The sequence below is a fragment of the Dipodomys merriami genome, unplaced genomic scaffold (genome assembly GCF_024711535.1).
Source record: "Dipodomys merriami isolate MVZ:Mamm:240054 unplaced genomic scaffold, mDipMer1.0.p SCAF_3, whole genome shotgun sequence".
NCBI classification, from domain to species: domain Eukaryota; kingdom Metazoa; phylum Chordata; class Mammalia; order Rodentia; family Heteromyidae; genus Dipodomys; species Dipodomys merriami.
Genome location: NW_027204492.1, coordinates 35,065,475 through 35,085,285, shown reverse-complemented (window position 1 = coordinate 35,085,285; position 19,811 = coordinate 35,065,475). Strand labels below are relative to the sequence as shown.

The window sequence follows — 19,811 nt, the reverse complement described above, 5'->3', positions numbered from 1 at the left end:
TGAGATTACATCTTGCCCCAGTCAGAATGGCCATCATCAAGAAAACAACAAATGGTGGCGAAGATGTACATTCCCACTGGGAATGTAAATTAATTGGACCACTGTGAAATTTAGTATGGAGGTCCTTTACAGGCTCAAGCTACTTAGGAGGCTGAGATCTAAGGATCAAGGTCCAAACCAGCCTGGGCAGGAAAGACCATGAGACTCTTACCTCCAATAAAACACTCAGAAAACCGGAAGTGGCCATGTGGTTCAAGTTGAAGAGCTCAGGGACAGCGCCCAGGCCCAGAGTTCAAGCTCTATGACCAACAACATCATCATCAAAAATTAAAACTAGAACTATATATGTTCCTGCTATTTCACTCTGGGAGATATATCCAAGGCCATGTAAGTCAACATACAGTTGAGATACCTGTACATTTAGGTTTATAGAAGCACTATTCACAACAGCCAATACATAGAATCAACCTAGGTGCCCATTAACAAACGAATAGATAGATAAAATATGGTGTATATATATTGAATGGAGTATTCAACCAAAGGAGAATGAATTTATGTTGTTTGCAAGAACATGGATGGAACTGGAGATCACTATGTCAAGTAAAATAAACCAGACTAAGAAAATGAAAATTCACATATTCTCTCTCATATGCAGAATCTAGCTCTAAAGAATGAAGGCCAAGAATGTAAAACAGGTTCTATCTGGAAGTGAGTACCAGCAGGAGGGGTGAAGACCAAAGAGACAATATGAAGCATGAATACAATAGAAGCATTTTATACATATTTTTAAAAGAACAGTAATACTTGTTGAAATTGTCACAAGAATGAAGAAGGGGTGATAAAGCCTGGAAGAAGGGTTTGGATTGATGAGATACATAGTATGCATATAGGGAAACATCACAGTGAAACCCATGCTAATAAAAATGGGAAAAAAAGACTGAAAACCAGGTCTTTTGATTCCCAGTCTTTATCTTTGATTTATCTTTTTCCTTTATTACTTCAAGAGGCAAAAGACATAGGAGAGCAAACTTTGGCCAAAATATAGTGTTTAAAAAGTGCAGCTGTTGAACAGAAGACTAGGTTATCTTAAGAAATGGTTGTAGAGAACATACCTGTTTTATAGCACATCAGTTGAGCAGTAGACTTGGTTACCTTATGAAGTGGTAGTAGAAAACATACCTGCTTTACATTGCAGCTGTCAAACAGTAGACTAGGTTGTCCTATGTTTCTAAAATTCCTTGGTTATATTCCTCCCAGAGAAGGTGGGAATAATTAGCCCTGTTTCTAAGCAGCTAATGTTACAGATACACAGACAGATCAGAAGGGGCATATTCTTACAGAATGCTTGAAAGTTGGAACTTTTCTCATCTTATAAGCAAATCCATTGTTCTGGCATAACAAACGCAAATCAGATAAAAACCAAGCCTGTAGCTATCTCTTAGATCACACAATGTTGAGTAGATAGAAGCCACAAATTTATTTAAATTACAAAGGAAATAATATATAAGTGAGAGGTTCCTGAAACCTAAAATCCTGGAGCATACATATCAGAAATTATGGGAGGAAGCACTGTTCTGCATTAGAACACTCATTACTAATTTTGATGTATGGTGAATTTGCTTTTTTAGAATACTTAGAATATTTATAGTTGTACTGACACCATAGGCATTTTAAGAGGTACTTATTGACTAAGAATAATCCACACATGTCCTTTAGATGATGGATCAAGATTCTCTTTAGAGCCACTAGACCCAGAGCCCCTGTTCCAAATTTCTTGGAACATTTCTTCACATATATTTTCAGATCCCTGTGCTCAAGAGAATGGTGCATCTGTCAGATGGAGATGCCTGGATGCATTCTTTCCTAGATACGAATATAGGTGGCACTTTAGTAGAAGAACCTGATTTGGAAGGGAACAGATAGCACATTTATCTTGGGCTAATTTTGGGATCCTCAAATAGTCCCTTTTTTCACATAAATCATCAGTGGAACCAAATTATAATGGCTATGTCTCATGGAAAATTGAGAGAAAAGTAGGGTATGGACAGAAAAATAGAGTGCAGCATAAGGCAAAGATAAACCAAAGGAATCAGTGTGACTCCTTTCAGAGAATCTGAGGTTCATGTGAATTTCTTTTCATAGAAGGTAGACAGAATACTAATCCGTTTGCTAAGAAAACAAGTAGGAAAATCACATCATCAGTCATATGTTTTGGATATTCAATGCTATATTATAAAATAGCTAAATTCATACTCATAAAAATGAATTCACAGTATCTAGTTCCTAAGACATTTTTTTCCTTAGTAGATAAGAAAGCTGAGACTACCTAATGATTTTATTTGATAAATCAGAAGCAAATTAAATTTTAAAACCTCACATTCTTGCCCCAATTTTTGCCACCAAAACTACTTTCCTTCAAATGAGACAATACTTTATCAGTGAGAGATGATGACATGAGGTGAAGAATCCTTCCCTCAACCATGAGTTTATAAGTTTATAAAAAAACTTTATAAAAATGAAAATAACACATTGAAAAGTTACTTACCTGTTTACCATCCAGAGTGTAGAGTTTCTTGACGACTCCAGTCTCCAGTTTAATGGCTTCAGTAATATCGGTGAGAACTTGTTCGAAAGAATGTGCAGTCTTCTTGTTCAGCAGCACACGCACAGCTTTTCGGGGTTTCACCCCACTGCGGATGATGGTCACCAGTTTAGGGCGCACAAAGTCCTTGTTCTCTCTAGCCTGAGCACTATTGCTGCTGGCCAGGGATTGGGGAGCTTTCATATTAGCTGATGTCTTTACATTAACAGACCAGTTGGGATTGACATTCTTGGTGTACTCCACCTTTTTAAAGAAGTTGTCGGAGGAACAGACATAGCTTTCCCCTAAGGGAAGAAATAAGTGGTTAGGTGATTAGTTCAATGGATATAGACTCCAATCAAAGTTATTCTGACAATGGAGTAAAAACTAATACCAACCTTAGGTATGAGTCCTAAATGTGCTCCTTGACAACTAGCTCATTCAAATCCAAAGATAACCAGACAACATTCTTTAATCTTAATAGCCTACCTAATTGAGGAACCCTGAAAATTTAATAGTCCTAAGGATAATGAACAATCAAGCTTAATCTAAAGTGAGGTCTCATCCTTAGTATTATTTTATTATAATTTAAATGTTTATATTAGTTTCTAGAATAAACTTTGCTAACTTCCAGGGGATTCCTGGAGCATTTTTTAAACAAGTGTTTATTTTTAAATGTGTTCCTGCGTTAATTTTGTGGATACATCTCTTTTGTTATAATATGAACTGAGGAGAATTTTCAAAGTTAACACATTATTATTCCAATTAAAGTGAACCAAGTAACATTGTATATCGTGTATAAAACATGTATTTGGTTAAAAGCCAGACCATACTTTTCACAAATTACTGGGCTAAGTGGAGGAACACTGAAATATGAAGTGTGTGTATGTTCAATGTTGAAATATATTTCTACAGTTTATTATATACTCAAATGTTCAGAGTGAGGAAAAAGTATCTGTACAGATGCATACAGAGAGAGAGAGAAACACGTACAACATTCCTTGTGTTCACAAGTCTAACTCTTCCTTGAAAAATATGCTTCCATCACTTTCTATCTTTCCGACCTCTCCAATGCTGCGCATTTGGAGCCATCTTCATGGATGCCTTCCTTTGGCTACCACAAGTAGTGAGGTAGAGATATGAGAGTACATTACTTAGCCCTGACTTGTGAATTGTAGGTACATAATTGAAGTTTTACATTTATCTTGGGCTACAGGAAATGACTAATACAGTGGAAGACATGTAAGTGTTGGAGGCAAGAGGAGGGGATAGACAGCTAGGATAAAGGTTGAAGAAAATAGGAAACGTAGCTTAGCTTGAGGGCTAGAATACTGAAAAAGGTTGAATTAGTTGAATGAAGCATATAAGCCTGAAGGTATACAGAAGTTCATCCAGAGGTTGAGCTGCACATGCAGTAATTTAATCAGGCTCAAGTCAAGCAGTAATAACCCTAAATAAATAAATAAACCCTAGAAAGCATGAAATGCAATTATAGTCTGATGGCTCTTCTCCTCCCTTTGGTCTCAGCAGGATAACCACACAGAGACATTCAGAAATCTCAGGTAAATAATTCATTCCCTTTGTAAATATTTATTGTTTTGCTGTAGCACCAAATGCTTTTGTTAATTAATAAATTTCTCAATACTCTGAGAATATTCAGTCACAATCTCTAGGGCACCTTTTAGGACACTGAGAGGAGGATAAATAGCATCCAAAGCTGCCCTCAACCTCACTAGTGTTCTATCAGAATAGCAGAAACTATGGGATGACTTATAGGTCAGCAGAAGCATTCTCCCCCAAATGGCACATGTAAGCATATCCAGAACAGGAAAGTCAAAGACATCAGTCAAGATAAACCCTAATTGCTCTGGCTTCCTGACTGGCTAACCAATCTAATACACATGATCAGTTAAGTATTTAATTCACAACTCAAAAGTACAAAGGAATCTGGGTTAATGGTGGTTCACATCAGTAATGTTAGCTACTCAGGCTGAGAGCCAAAGATTGCTATTCCATGTTCAAAGTCAGCCTGGGTGGAAAGTCCATAAGACTCATCTCCAATTATTCACCAAAAGCCAGAAGTAGAACTGTGGCTTAAGTAGTAGAGTGCTAGCCTTGAAGGAAAAAAATGAGCTCAGGAACAGTTCCCAGGTCCTAAGTTCAAGACCCAGGACTGGTATACACAAGGGGGAAAATGGTAAAGACACTCATACTTTCATAGTCACTATCCTCCCCCTTGGACAGGTCCTCTTGTCTTAGTACTTCACCAGGTGCATGGGTACCTTCCAAGAGGCCATTGCCTCTGAGTCAGATATTTTCCATAACTTGTCATACAATTTAAACGATGTCAGACAACTGGTGGTGTGGAAATGTGCAAGGCTATATATTTATGATTTCTCTCATCCACAGTCTCTTCTGGAGAGTCAGCTGTGTGGCCCTATTAGAAGCCTGGACTTTTTTTTGCTCCTCTATCTTAAACCTCTTAAGCTTCTGAACTATGAGTATGATTAATTACCCCCAGATTAAAATGAGCATGATGACAAACAACTATAGTATCATATGGCACCCAAGAGCTTTCCAGAGGGCTAGCCTTCAGCCAAATCTATGTTGAGCACCTACGGAGAGTACATTTCACTCACTCTACTCTCTCCTTTTGGCCTGAATAGCAAGTAATGGAAAAAGAACAGCTGATATGATGTCATTCAGAATGGCACGTTTTTTTCTAGTTGTGTGCCCCTGGGCAAGTGACCAAAATTTTTTTGCCTGTACTTTTTTTCTGCAAAGTGTAGGTGCAAATAATATGTACCTTATAGAATTGTAGGAAGATCAGATGATGGATAGAAATTGTCAATCTAGAGACGAGTATTTCATAAATTCTCATAGTTATTACTAAGCCCCTCAAGTGAAAGATTAGAAAAGGGAACAAGAAGCAAAATGCAAAGAGGGAATGGAGGAAGTAAACACTGAAAGGAGGGGGAATGAAAAGTTAAAATTGAAAGAGAGAGAAAGCAATAAGATAAGCCATGAGGTAGCTGAAGAGTGATCACTATATAACATGAGCAAGAGCACTGTAGCGGGGAGGGGTCCCCGACCTCAAAGATGAAATTCTGTTTCCTGAAAGGAGCCCTCCAAGTGCTGCAAATTACACTCAGCAAAACTATTGCTGCTGCCCACTGAATGACTAGGGAGGCAGACTGATCTTGATACATAGCCCAACTAGGCACTGAGTTGCTGTGTGATCTCAAGCAAATCACTTGGAGCCTCAGTTTTTTCAGCTACAAATTGGAGATATTTCACTAGGCTACTTCTAGACCTAAAGGTCAATAAGAAGGAATTTTCTTCTTTTCCATAGCAAACAGAAAATAAAGCTGTTACAGTAATTAAATGTGAAATGGGTACTCATAAGGATTCTTCGTGTCTATTGCAAAAATATCAAATATGCTTCCTTGTTCTGCTCTTGTAAAGGTTTGCAATGAATATCTACTGCCTGTTACCCAGAGCTGAGTGATATAGGTTGCACCTTTACACAGTTCTGCTCCAATCCTGCCACAGATTCCACAGGCTATTTCCTACCCACAGGAACCTAGAAGGAAAATTGGTTTCAAATCCCAGCAAAGCTTCCATTTGTTGGAATTGCCAACCTCCTTTCTGGTGAGAGGTTAAAAAAATGTAGTTATAGAAATATAGCCCAAATAGCAGAATTAGAAGGGACCATAAGTTCCAAATGATTGAATGTCTTCTTCCCTTCACTTTTAGACAGGCTCCATTTTCCAAAGTATTAGATAAATGTATTTTTATCTCCTCAATGCAAAAGCATTTTACCTGGGCTTTCCCCTTTTCTGAGAGCTCTTTCTAAAACATGAAGGAAAATATTAAGTGATACTTCATTGGATTTTTACTTTAAAGCCCTAAATTTTCTTTAAAATTTTTATTGTGAAAATACCGTACAAAGGGGTGAACGATCATACCCAATAAAGATGCATCCCCTTTCCAGATATCTTAAAATCCTGCTTTTTGGAAATAAGATTGCTTTAGTAACTTGAGAATAAAGTAGTGAAAAACAAGTTTTATTTCACAGGAACGAGTGAGCTCTGGTAAAGGAAGTGCGTCAGATTGAGTGACACTCTACAATTCAGATTTTCCAAGACTGTCCCAGTTGTAAATATTCCATCCTATGGCCTGCATAATAATATTCAAACTTGTCACAATTAGCATTTAGATAAAAGACAAGTCATAAGTGCACCCCTCAATTTGATCTGGCTATATGTATACAAAGAGGTGGGAACCATGGAATGTGATATAAGAGGAAGGAGAAAGATTCTACAATGAAAGACAAAGGAAAGACAAGACAAAAGGGAACACCACCAATGGATTTCATCACTGACTTGCCTGGGAATGCAGTTAATGGGATCTACTTCCTTTGTGGCTTTGCTACGATCCTCCATGTACTCAAGAAGCTATGGCAAAGCTCTATTCAAAAACTTGCCTTTGATTCAAAATGCTCTCCTTGACATTTTCAGCTTTTGTAATCAGACAGTTGTCCAGAGGTCAGAGTGATTATTAGTTGCTTTTTATTTCATTTCATTTAAGGCTAATAATTCAATAATCTGTCTTTTTGGAAACATAGTATGTTATACCCTCCATTATTTCTTTCAGATCTACAAAGCATAAAAAAAAACAAGGATTTCTGCATTCCTAGGAATAGTAATGAATAGTAACACTGTTGCTAGCTGCAGAAGATAGTCATGATCACCTAATTGAACACTTTCTAAGCTTATGATCTCATAAGAATATATTTGTCAAAACAAATTCTAGGAACCTAGCCCTGGGGATTAGGATCCAATTGGTTTGAGATATGGTACAGAATCTATCTTTTGTAAAGCTTTGAAAGATTTTTAGAAGGCAGGTTTAGGAACCACTGGCAGTTACAAGTTATCACTAGCCTTATTATTATTATTATTATTATTATTATTATTATTATTATTTTAGTATTTTCACATCATTAACAATAATTGCTCCTTATAGCTATTAGTTTTACTGTTTCCATACCATATCTAATTTTATCCTCACAACTACCTTTATGGATAGAGAAGATTGGTGTTACTAGTCTCTCATTTGGGTTATCTCATAAGAGCTATACCAAATGGGCTCTATAATATACAATGGAACAAAATGCTGATACATGGTACAACATGGATAAACTTTGAAGACATTCTGAGGGAAAGCAGCACAAAAGACCATACATTTTATTATTTAATTTATATGAAATGCCTAAAGCATGAAAATCTACAGAGACCAAGTTGAGAATTCATTTTCTAGGAATAAAAAACTTGAAGGTAATGGACAAAGATAGCTAATTGATAGAGGGTTTCATTTAGGACATATATTGTTTTCATAAACTACTTTGTTAAATGACAACTGCTTTGTGCAACTACTTAAAGATAGTAAAAAGAAAAAAAAAGCTTTAAAAAGGTCAAAAATTAGGAAGTGAAGCTATAGCTCAAGTGGTAGAGTGCTTACCTTTAGCAAAAGCAAAAGATTAGAGATAGCACCTATGCCCCAAGTTCAAGTTCCAGGACCAGCACAAAAAAGTAGCTTAAAATTCGTTTATAGGGGCTGGGAAGGTGGCTCAGGGGTAGAACACTTGCCTTGCATGCATGAGGCCCTGGGTTCGATTCCTCAGCACCACATAAGCAAAAAGAAAAAAGCTGGAAGTGGCGCTGTGGCTCAAGTGGTAGAGTGCTAGCCTTGAGCTGAAGAGCTGAGGGACAGAGCCCAGGCCCAAAGTTCAGGCCCCACAACTGGACCCCCCCAAAAAAATTCATTTATAGTGACCATTAGTTGTACTAATTTTGATTTACATTGTCGAATCATAACTTACATGAGTAAATGTTATGGTATGCAAATTATGGCTTAATAAGCTTGTTCTTTTCTTTAAAAAAGAACCCAGAGATGCCAGATGCTGGGGACTCACACCTGTAATCCTAGCTATTCTGGAGGCTGAAATCTGAGGATCATGGTTCAAAGCCAGCTTGGGCAGGAAAGCCCATGAGACTCATGTCCAATTAAGCACCAAAAAAGCTGGACATAGAGCTGTTGCTCAAGTGGTGGAGTGCTAGCCTTGAGCAAAAGAAGCTCAGTGACAGCTCTCAGGCCCTGAGTTTAAGCCCCAGATTGTTGTGAAGTATATAAGCGTACATGCACGCACACACACACACACACACACACACACACACACACACACACACACACACACACACATACACACACACAGAAAAACAAGAGGCATTTTGTTCTATTTCTGTTGTAGTTGCTCATGTACTTGTTTAGGGATACCATGTAGGCCAGCCTATCCAAGAACTCCCAAACTCATCATAGCCTTTCAGATGCTATCACAATGGGCTAAAACAATTGCTTTAGTCACATTGATAAGGACAAACACATGATCATTTAGCTAAATTGCTATAAACTAGAATTATTCAAATGATAACTACCATTATCCTGTGTACCAGGATAAAAGTTAAGCATTTTCTATCCATTGTCTTATTTATTAAAGTAATTATTCCCATTTTACAGATTGGAAAACAGAGAACTTCTGATGGTTCCTCCCTAGTTTCAACATGCTGACAGTACCTTTTCCATTATAATCAGCAGACTCAAAGACTAGAATGCAACCCTCCTGATTTTTTTCCTATGTTAGTCCTGGGGCTTGAAGTCAGGCCTAGGTGCTCTGCTACTTTATCAAGAGCTCTACTTCCAGCTCTTTTTGCTCATTAATTGGAGATAAAAGCCTCATAAACTTTTCTGCCTGGGCTGGCTTTGAACCACCATCCTCAAAGTAGCTAGGATTACAAGGCATGAGCAACCTACATCTGGTTTAATTCTTTACCCAGTATTATCATTTCCAATTCAATTTGAAGCATAATAGGATGCAATGTATATGCATTTTGGATCTTTCCATCAAACACTTGCACAATCAAACACAATTAATAGAATTCAGGCCTGCTTTTACTACTTAGCTCTGTGGCAGTGTGAAAACTGACCATATTTAGTAATACCATCCCAGAGATACCCCTGAATTTCTTTGACATAATAGATAGTGCTCAGGACTGGGAAAGCATTCATTCACTGTGTCTTGCATTCGTAGATTACATTGCATAAATACAGGTGATCCCTACTTACATTCTATACTGAGTGGGAATCAGCAGAAAGTACTGTACCCAGGATTGGTTGGTGAGAGGGGTCTAATATAGCAGGACTAAAGTGAAAAAGAAAGCTTCAATCTTTTAAAAATTGCATTTATTTCTACCTATATTGATTTTGTCATTATCATTTGCTACACACACACACATACACACACACACACACACACACACATAGATATTTAGATAGAAAAAAAATATATATATATAAAAAACAATATCATACCTTTCTTTTACCAATATAATAGTCTTTGTTCTGAATACAATGTCACTTGGTTTAGAATTATGTTTCATATCTATTAAGACGGTTCACAGGAGACATAAAGACGTATATGTTTGTGAATGGCATTATAGAGAAATCCCTCAAATTTGACTCAGCTATGCTTCTTACAGCAACAAAGACATACATCCTATCAATTACTCTGTTGGACAGCTCCCTTAACATAGCTTCAAGCCCTTCCTTGCTTTTATTTGAAGATATACATTAAAATGGTCAATCCTTTGATGGTCAGGAAAAGGAAAAGATTAACCTCTGCCTTTCCATTCTGTACATGATGAAATAATGAAGCCTTCTCAGTATTGCTTTTCAAGGTCCTCTATGTAAAAATCTCTAAGAGTTGGACCCCCAGACTCAGGAACAACAGTCATATGAACACTATCTTTTCTAAGTTATTAGCTCCAGTCTGACTACTTGGGAAACAGGAGCTACAGGAGAGAAACAGGGTCTTGTACAAGGTAAGCCCTCATGCTCCTTTGTCTAGGAACACAGCAATTCTAGAAGCAATAAAAATGCAGGATGGCTTGTACCTCCTAGTCATTCAATGTGCTGGTTTTCCTTTTTTTGACATTTTATAACTTGGTTTCCCTAGTGATCTGCTGCTTTTGACACACCTTTATTCAAGGAATGGAGGGAGGGTAGAAGGAAGGAAGGAGGAAGGACACTTTCATTATTGAGGCTGTCCTATAAAGCACTAGACCTTGTTAAACTGATACTATGCTGCACCCACCAATTTAAAAGTAGGAATAGGGGAATATCTTCCATAATATTGGACAATATAGAATATGAGTAACTTGACCCAAGATCTATATTCTGCATGTCCATAAAGGAGATTTTATAGTTGAGTAAATTTAGGTAAGAACCAAAAATTTCCCACTTATCAGGTATCCAGGTTGTCAGGATTTGGGGCAATTTAATAGTAAAATTCAGTTGTAGTATGAAAATGTGTAGGGGAGTTAAAAACATTTAGGTATAATGAGTCAGTGTTTATTAAAATACCAGGCATACCTACAGCTTTTACTGGTATTTCTCCCAATGATCTCACCCTCTCAGACACACCCTGAAGTGGGTTTTTTATAAGCAACAGCTGAGCAGTGACCACTTACCTAAAAGTATAATCCTCTGAGAATATGTCCGGGAAGTCCTGCTTTTAAAGTGCATATTTGCAATGAGTTGTAATTCACAAATAATTTCTCAGCAGTTCAAAAGAAATGTTAATACATTTGTCTCTATTAACCCAACAAAACATCCTTCCTTGCTACGCCTCTAAAATATCTTGGTCTGCCTTGATAGTGGTTAATTATGAACAAGAACTAGAATTTAGATCTGCAATTCAAATTTCCCTTTGTATATCATGGCAGATAAGCATAATGAATTATCATTACCACAATTGAAGCCCATAAACACTAAGGGCCACCACCCAGTACTTGAATTACCTTCTTCTAGTTCATCCATGCTGCCGATTTTCCTGGATCCGTCAATGGTGTAAATATAGCGCACCCCTTGAGGCAGGTTGATATTGTCGGACAAAGAGCGAGTCAGATCTGCCAGCAAAGCGTCGAAGCTGCGGAAACGGTCAGAAGACACAGCATACACAATGCCTTTGAAGTAGCGGTCTCCATTGCGATAGAAACGTACCTTCTTTGCTTTTTTCTCATTACTTAGAGCCTGCAAGGTTCTGGTTCGATAGAAGCTACAGTGGGCACTGTGGGTCGGGCTAGGCAGGCCATTCATTCGTGTGCCTCGCATGTTCCTGGATGTCTTATCTCTTTCGTCAAAGTGTCCGAAGTCAAGTTCCATATTTTTGTGGTACCTCAGAAACCTGAGTGTCGGAAAGAGGGGTAAGGGTAAGGAGTGGCAAAGAAAAAAGGGATGAGGGGGAGAAGAATTCAAATATTAGTCAGATCCAGATCTGCAATCTGCTGCCTGTGAAAAGAATTGGGGGGGGGGGGTGTGGAGAAAGCCTGGGACCCATCTGCTGCTTGCCCCTGACCCACAGGAATATTGATCTTAATAGAGAATGAGGAGGGGCTGAGGAGGGGAGGAACAGAGGGGTTGGGAGTAGGAGATAGAAAGGGAGGCACTTTTGGCATGGCTCCAAACAGAGAAAGTGGGGGGTGGATTTTGAAACAGTTTAAAATCCTGGAACTTACTGACACTGGCTCCTACCAAATTGTAACTTCGGGCTAAATACATTAAAACTGGCATCTGTTTCCTCACACATGCTCACATGACTAACAGTTGTAAATGAATCCATAGCCTGACAACAATTCCCCTTGAAGAGAACAGAAGGAGCTAGCCAAGGTTAGGATCTCCAGTTTAGGAAGCAGTATTTGCATCTCAGTACAATGAGTAGGAAGAGGGGTGTTTTCATTTTATTCCAAACCTTTACTCCCTACTCTGTGTGTGTGTCCCCTCCCCCAGAATAAACTAGGATTCTCTTTTAAAGGGACAGCCTCCAGGGAATAGCCAATGTCTTTGTGCTATTCATCAAACCCTCTCCCTTCCAAGCCTGTGCAGCTATCCAACAATAGCAAAGAAGCTGAAAACCAGCATTAGAAAACAAGCAGTGATTTAACACATTTTTAGCACTGCTTTCCTCTTAGTACCATTTGGTCTCCAAATCCTTTATCCCCAGGTGCTTCATCCCCTCTCAATGCATGCAATAACACCTCTTAATGGAATAAGCTAAGCATGCAAAAATTCCCAAATGAGCTCCTGAATAGCATGTAGGACTTTTAGAAACAAGTACACCTTTCATTGTTCTGAGTTTCTACCCTAACCAAAAGAGCACTTTTGTCTTCACCACAGATAATTCACACCAAACTTGTCTACTGCTCAGGTGTATTAGCCAGGGCAAATGATGGACTTCTGTCAGGCATTGATTTTTCCCCTTCTGCTGAACCCTACCCCTCCAACCCAAACAATGGAAATATGAAACCAAATACAAGCAAAGCCCCTAACGCAAGCCAAGGTAGTGACACCCTAGGAACCAAACTATTAGCATTCATCTCACAGATGGGGATAAAAAAAGGACTCACAAAGCAAGCGGGGCTCAGCTGCTACACACTGCCACACCAAGATTTGCAACAGACCAGGGAGACAGAAGATAAAGGGGAACTGGTAGCTAGTAGTTTTGTCAATCTCAGTCTCCCCTTCTTTTTCCCAATGTCACCATGACCTATGCTGAGCTCAAGCATTGTCTCTGTCAGACAACCTGCAGCAGGAAGACCCCACCTCCTCAACACTAGTAGCAAGCATTTTCCCCAGACATGCCAATAATGCTTTGCTTCCCCTTAGAATCAGAGGTGGAATTATTCTAAATTAACATCATAGTCAAAACAAAAAGATTATCAAACTCACTTTTTCAAAGAAAATTCCCAGGTAGAAGCTTAGGAGGAAAAATCCAAAAGAATAAGACCACAAAAGCAAGAGAGGAAAGAAAGAGACACAGGCAGGAAGAGAGAGCTTTGCCTTGTGCTTTTCCCATTTGACATCTGTTACATTCTGCTTGAAAATCACTGGAAAGCCTCACTCACCGGTATTCTGCTGGTTGGGTGGAGATGCTGAGAGAAAGAAAACCAATCTCTCTATGCCTTTGTTGTCTGAGCTCCAAGCAAGAAATTCCTGCCAGGGTGGATAGATGCCTTCTAGGTCCTAGTGCCTTGTCCAGCTTCTCCCTGTAACTCAGGCTTAGTGAACCACCCTCCCTACCTCCTATGATTAATTGCATGCTTTTTTCCCCTTAATTCACAGCCCACATTAACAGCTAGAAAGGTTTCATTTATAACCAACAGGAAATTGAAGGATAGCAAATGATTGCATAGGCAAGTCCAGAATGCTTTAATGAGCTATGTGTTATGCTTTTCTTTCAGAAAATTGGCAATTTCACTTAGCCAAAACCTTAGCCTAATCTGACTGGTAGATAGACTCAGACAACTAAAGCTTGTTTCTTAGAAATTGTAGCTTCCTTCCTTTCAAATTCTTCTTTTGGATTGGGGGGATGTTAAAACAGGATTCTACTATCTCTTTTTGTAGCCCATTTTGACCTCAAACTCCAATTTCTCCTGCTTTAGCCTACCAAACACTGGGATTATAGACATGTACCACTACACCCAGCTTCCTTCACCCAGCTTTCTTTTACCCTATTCAGAGGAAAATCAAACCTGCAAATGTTTTAAGTCATTTTAGTTCATCCATCCACCACTAGTTGTTTTTGATATAATGTCTCAACAGTGTAAATTAAGAGGGAAGGAAATGACAAAACAAAATAGTTACAGACTTTTATGGAAGGATGATACTGATTTAAGGAATTTGTTAAAGAAATCAGTAACATTACTTCAAGCCCCACGACTGAGAAAATATATATATATGAAATTATATATATATAGTTAGATATATTAAATGTGCTGTAAAGAACAAAGGAACATCCAAATTGACCTCATTAGATCAGGTCAAAGTACTGAAAAGAGAGAAAGGAAACAAAGTGAGCAGTAGTTACCAACTTTGCAATTAAGATTTCATGCATTAATATGTAATCAGCTTAAACTATCATAGCTCCATTTTGCGTGTCCTCTGGAAGGCTTAGAGCTAATCCTATACCTCCAATTGGGCTTAAAAAGTAATCTTTTTTTCCTCTGGAAGGTATTGGCTCAATAAAGCCTAAGATTACTGTGTTACCTTCTCAAGTAAGCAACCAATAGCTCTTGTTGCTCCTCTCCTACTTTCTGGATAAATACACCTCACAAAGGCTGCCCTATCTTTTTCTATCTGCTATGACCTTACACTGTTGCAGTTTCTGAAAAAATGGAATTATTTGGGTCAGGGACAGAAGACTCAAAGATTAAGTACAAGGAAATAGAAAGGGGAGGGATGGCTAAAGTGGTAGAGTGCCAGCAAAAAAGTGCCAGTAAAAAAGCTAGGAGACAGTGTGAGGACTTGAGTTCAAGCCATAGTACTGGAATAAAATGAACAAAGAAACAAAAACAAGAAACAACACGAGCAAGGAAATATGGAAATTCCAGCAAAGCTATAATGTCTTAACAACATCTATTACACTCATGCATGCATGCACACATGCGCACGTGCACGCACACATGCGCACGTGCACGCACACGTGCGCACGTGCACGCACGCGCACACGCACACACACACACACACACACACACACACATACACACAAACTGTACTTTACATCACATTCCAGAAGCATAGGATGTAGGGTAGAGTAAAAAACAGCAAGGGATATTGGAACAACAAACAAAACGAAGTTCCCTAGAAATAAATCTCACAAACATGTAAGACCTTTGGTGGAAAAATCATAAAACTGTTAGCGAACATAAAAGAAGCTGTGAGTACATGTAGAGAGAGACCATGCTCATGGGTACCAAAATACAATGCTGTCAGAATATCATTCCTATCCCAAGTAATCTACACATGCAAAAATAATTCTAAGAAAAACTCCAATATAAATTTTTGTGAAACCTGAAAAATGGTTGTTAAAATTTTTATAGAAGAATATCAAGGCTGACAGAAATTGAAACTATTTATAAAGTCAAGAAAGACTTCCAATCTTTCAGTCTGGAACTTGAATTCCTAGCCAGAGTAATAAGGAAAACGAAACAATAAAAGCAAACAAAATTGGGAAAGACAACATCAAATTATCCCCATTTGCAGACGATATGACAATAAAGACATGACTTCAAAACTCCTACAACTGACAAATACTTTTGGCAAAGTAGCTAAATACAAAATCAAAATACAAAAAAAACTATTTCAATTCTTCATACCAATGAGTACACTAGAAAAGAAATTAAGAAAATAATGCGATTTACAATAGCATTGAAAAAAAGAAAATACCAAGGGAAAAACTTAACCAAACATGTGAAAGACATGTACAATTAAAACCATGAAATGCTGAAGAGGAAATTGAACAAGATACTAGAAACAAAACAGCTCCCATGAGCATGTTGTTTAGACAATTAAATATTGTGAACATGAATATGCTTCTGAAAATAATACAAATTCAATTGAATTGAATCCTCATCAAAACCCTAATGTCAATGTCATACTTTACAGAACTGTAAAAAAAATCCAAAAATCTTCCATGAATGAAGCACAAAAGACTGACTAGAATAAACAATTATGAGCAAAAAGAGCAAAACTGGAATGATCACAATGCTTGCTTTCAACTTATGTTATAGAATCAAACTACCAAAACTAGCATGGAACTGGCACACCAACAGAAACATAGACCAAAGAAAATGGGAGGGGGATTCAGGAATTGTGCACTGGTGGCTCACGCCTGTAATCCTACCTAAACAGGAGGCTGAGATCTGAGGACCATGGTTCAAAGCCAGGCTGGAAAGGAAAGTCCTTGAGATTCTTATCTCTAATTAACCCCCAGAAAACCATGAGTGGAGCTGTGGCTCAAAGTGGTAGAGCACTAGCCTTAAGCCAAGAGCTCAGGGACAGCTCCCAGGACCTGAGTTCAAGCCCCAACTCTCAAATTAATACATACCTATATAGATACATACATACATACATACACACATACATACATACATATGAATATACATAAATGATCCAGGAAAAACCCACACAACAGCAGCCATCTGAATTTGGATAAAGAAATCAAAGCATCCATTACTGAAAAGACTCTCAAACAAATGATGTTGGCAAAACTGGTTATGTACATGAAGAAGTTTGAAACTAGATGCATTTTATAAAAAAAATCAATTAAAATTTACCAAAGGGCCTAATGTAAGATATGGAACTTTGAATCACCTCCTGGGGAAACCAATTATCCAAGAAATAAGAACAAGAATTGCCAAATGAGATTAATCATAGTGATTAAATTAAAACAGTTCTGCAATGTATATATGTGTATGTATGAATAATATAAACATGTAGATCTCCATATATTTATATATATGTGCATGTGCAATATACATAAAATATATCATCTATACAATTACACAAATACATGCATATATGCACACATATAGTACACATACATAAACACATATATGTATGTATATATTACACACCTGTGTATTTACATATACTGAAACCTCTAAGAACCACTGAAAAATGAAGGGGGAAAAGGAAAGGCATTAAACAAGACTAATATAGATGACATAAATGTCATCAAAATAAATGATATGCATGTGTGTAAATAGAGTGAAGCTCAATATGGAATCAATTTATGCCAATAAATATATTAAAGGAAAATAATATGTCTTGACAAATAGCCAGGATCATCAGAAAACTCAAGTTTAAAGTCAGGATGTTTCACAAAGTTATAGTTGTCTTTTGGTATTGGCTTGGAGGACAAAAGACCATGGAACCATTCTCTACAGTAGTGTCATGGTAAAAACATAAATTATGGAAGTAAACTACCTGGGTTCAATTCTAACACTACCACTTTCAGGCAGTGAAAGTGAGTGAGTTACATAATTCCTTTGTGTGCCATTTCAATCATTTGTCACATAGGATTGGTGATATTACCTATCTCAGTTCTGACAAAAATAAAATGGACAAGCCAGGTTATGGCTCTGCAATCTCAGCACTCAGGAGGTTAAGGCAGGAGAATCCTGTTTGAATCTAGATGACATAATAAGACCTCGTTTCAAAACTGAAAAAAACAGATCAAATGAGCAGATATATGAGGCCTGCTGAGAATACATCCTGCCAAGTTTTAAACAAGACATATATATTAACTTTTATTACCTCATGAATATTATATACTACCAACTTAATTTCCTTCACATCATCACTCAGAAGTCAACATCTCACAAAGATCAGTCCATAATGCCCTATTTACAGTTGCAAATTCTTTCCCAAACCAGCACTCCAAATTTCCTTGAATCTACTTTTCTCATAACAGCAAATATCTCCCAACATACAAGATAATATGCTTATTTGTGCTGTTCATTATATATCTCGCCAAAGTAGAACATAAGCTCCAGAAAGCACTTGTATGCTAACAGTATTAATGAAATATAATTCGTTACAAGAAGAATATTTTACTATGTAACACTGTATTCTAAATACCTAGGACAGTGTGTAATGGATAGGATTGGATGGATGCAGCTCAAGTGGCAGCGCCAAGGAAGAATGAGTCCTTGAGACCACTCTCTAGGACTGTATAACAAATTGGGGCTTTCTATTCCTTCAGGAAAATCATGAGGCTTAAACTCAGGACCTGGATGCTGTCGCTAAGGTCTAGCCACCAAAGCTACTGCTCTACCACTTGAACCAAAGATTTGCTTCAGTTTTGGTGGTTAAGTAAGAGTCCCAAGGACATCTCTGCCTCAAGTTGCTTCAAACCACATTCTTCATATCATGCCCTCGTGAGTAGCTAGGTTCACAGGTATGAGCCAACAGTGCCTGGATTAAAGTTTATTAAGATGATATATAAAATCTGTGTTTAACCTTGGGATAAAAACATTTATTAGATTCAAAAAAGTTGAGCTTTTCCTTGGTATTGGTGGCTCATTCCAATAATCTGAGCTACTCCGGAGAATGAGATGTGATAATCGTGGTTTCCTGGTTTGATACCAGCCTGGGTAGGAAAGTACATGACACTCATGTCCAGTGAAACACAGAAAAGCTGGAAGAAGGACTATAGCTCAAGTAGTAGAGCACTAGCCTTGAACAAAAAAGCTTAGGAAGAATGCCCAGGCTCTGAGTTCAAGCCCCAGGACAAGCACACAGACACACAAAGTAGAAGAAATCTTACAACAAAATGCTGATACATGAAAATTAAAAATTTCTGAAGGCAAAATAAAGTATTAAAATGTTATAAATATAAGAATAGACTTAGAAAAGTATTTTAAATATATATAAATTACAAAGGACTTCTGTCTGAATATATGACATAAATGATATTATATTATAGATGTGTCTTCTTGAAGATAAAGCAATTTCATATCCCATGAGATAGTGACAAAGATGCCTACTCCCACCAAAAGTTAAAAGTCCCAAGGATAGTCATTTCTATCACAGTTTCATTTAATTCATCTATCTGGTCTGTATGAAAGAGGAATGAGACACAGAAAATATTAACAAATTATCATCATGATAAAGATTATCCTAATTGTAAACAGTTCTTTCTGGTAGGATATATGTATTTAAAAAAAACTGAACACATCTCTTAGATGCTGATATACTGTTACCATCTGGTACTTTTCTCTATCCTGATAACCACAAAACAGTAAATACAGTATTTTCATTCGTTTATTCTTACTGAGTTAAAGTATACTCTTCTAATATCCATATATTCTTACCCCTTATTTCAGAAGTTCATCCTCTTATTGAGTCTCTGTAGAATATTAAGTCAGAGGAGGGAGCCCAGTCTTCACACCATCCCAGTCAGCACCAGACTGAGAGGACAGGACTGGTTCACATGATACCTGGCCCTTGGGCATTATGACTCCACAAACTAGTTGCCATAGCAACTAGAGGCTGGTGGCTAATCCCAAAGGGATAAACACCTATGTATGCTCCCTCCACTGCCCAAAGGTTTGGAGAAAAGGTTTTGTCTTGAGAAGTAGCACTTGATTGGTCAAAGTGGCATGGTTCAGAACTGAATGCTTCACCACAGAAACAAAAGGATCCTGGAACCCCAGCATTTCATCCCATGAGGTCTTGTCTGATATACCCAGATTATGAACTTGAGATTAGCACATCAAATGATATTAATCTACAGTGTAATACAAATCAGAATCACATTTTCAAGAGGGGTAGG

At 37.7% G+C, this 19,811-nt stretch overlaps 1 protein-coding gene across 5 annotated transcripts in view; it reads right to left on the bottom strand.

Annotated features, from left to right (window-relative positions):
• The window catches only part of Dcx (doublecortin), a 101,703-nt gene extending 82,266 nt beyond the window's left edge, over positions 1-19,437 (bottom strand). For 2 of the 5 annotated variants that reach the window (XM_070038977.1, XM_070038980.1), the window contains exons 1-3: positions 19,351-19,437; positions 11,497-11,882; positions 2,546-2,886 (exon numbers count right to left, since the gene is read on the bottom strand). In XM_070038977.1, coding sequence (XP_069895078.1) covers positions 2,546-2,886; positions 11,497-11,860 — 705 coding nt within the window. In that variant the 5' untranslated portion in view covers positions 11,861-11,882; positions 19,351-19,437. Of the gene's footprint in view, positions 1-2,545; positions 2,887-11,496; positions 11,883-13,423; positions 13,482-13,599; positions 13,744-19,350 lie in introns of those variants that run through there. The other 3 variants (XM_070038981.1, XM_070038978.1, XM_070038979.1) reach the window with 3 other exon arrangements.
• Positions 19,438-19,811: the final 374 nt, after the last annotated feature.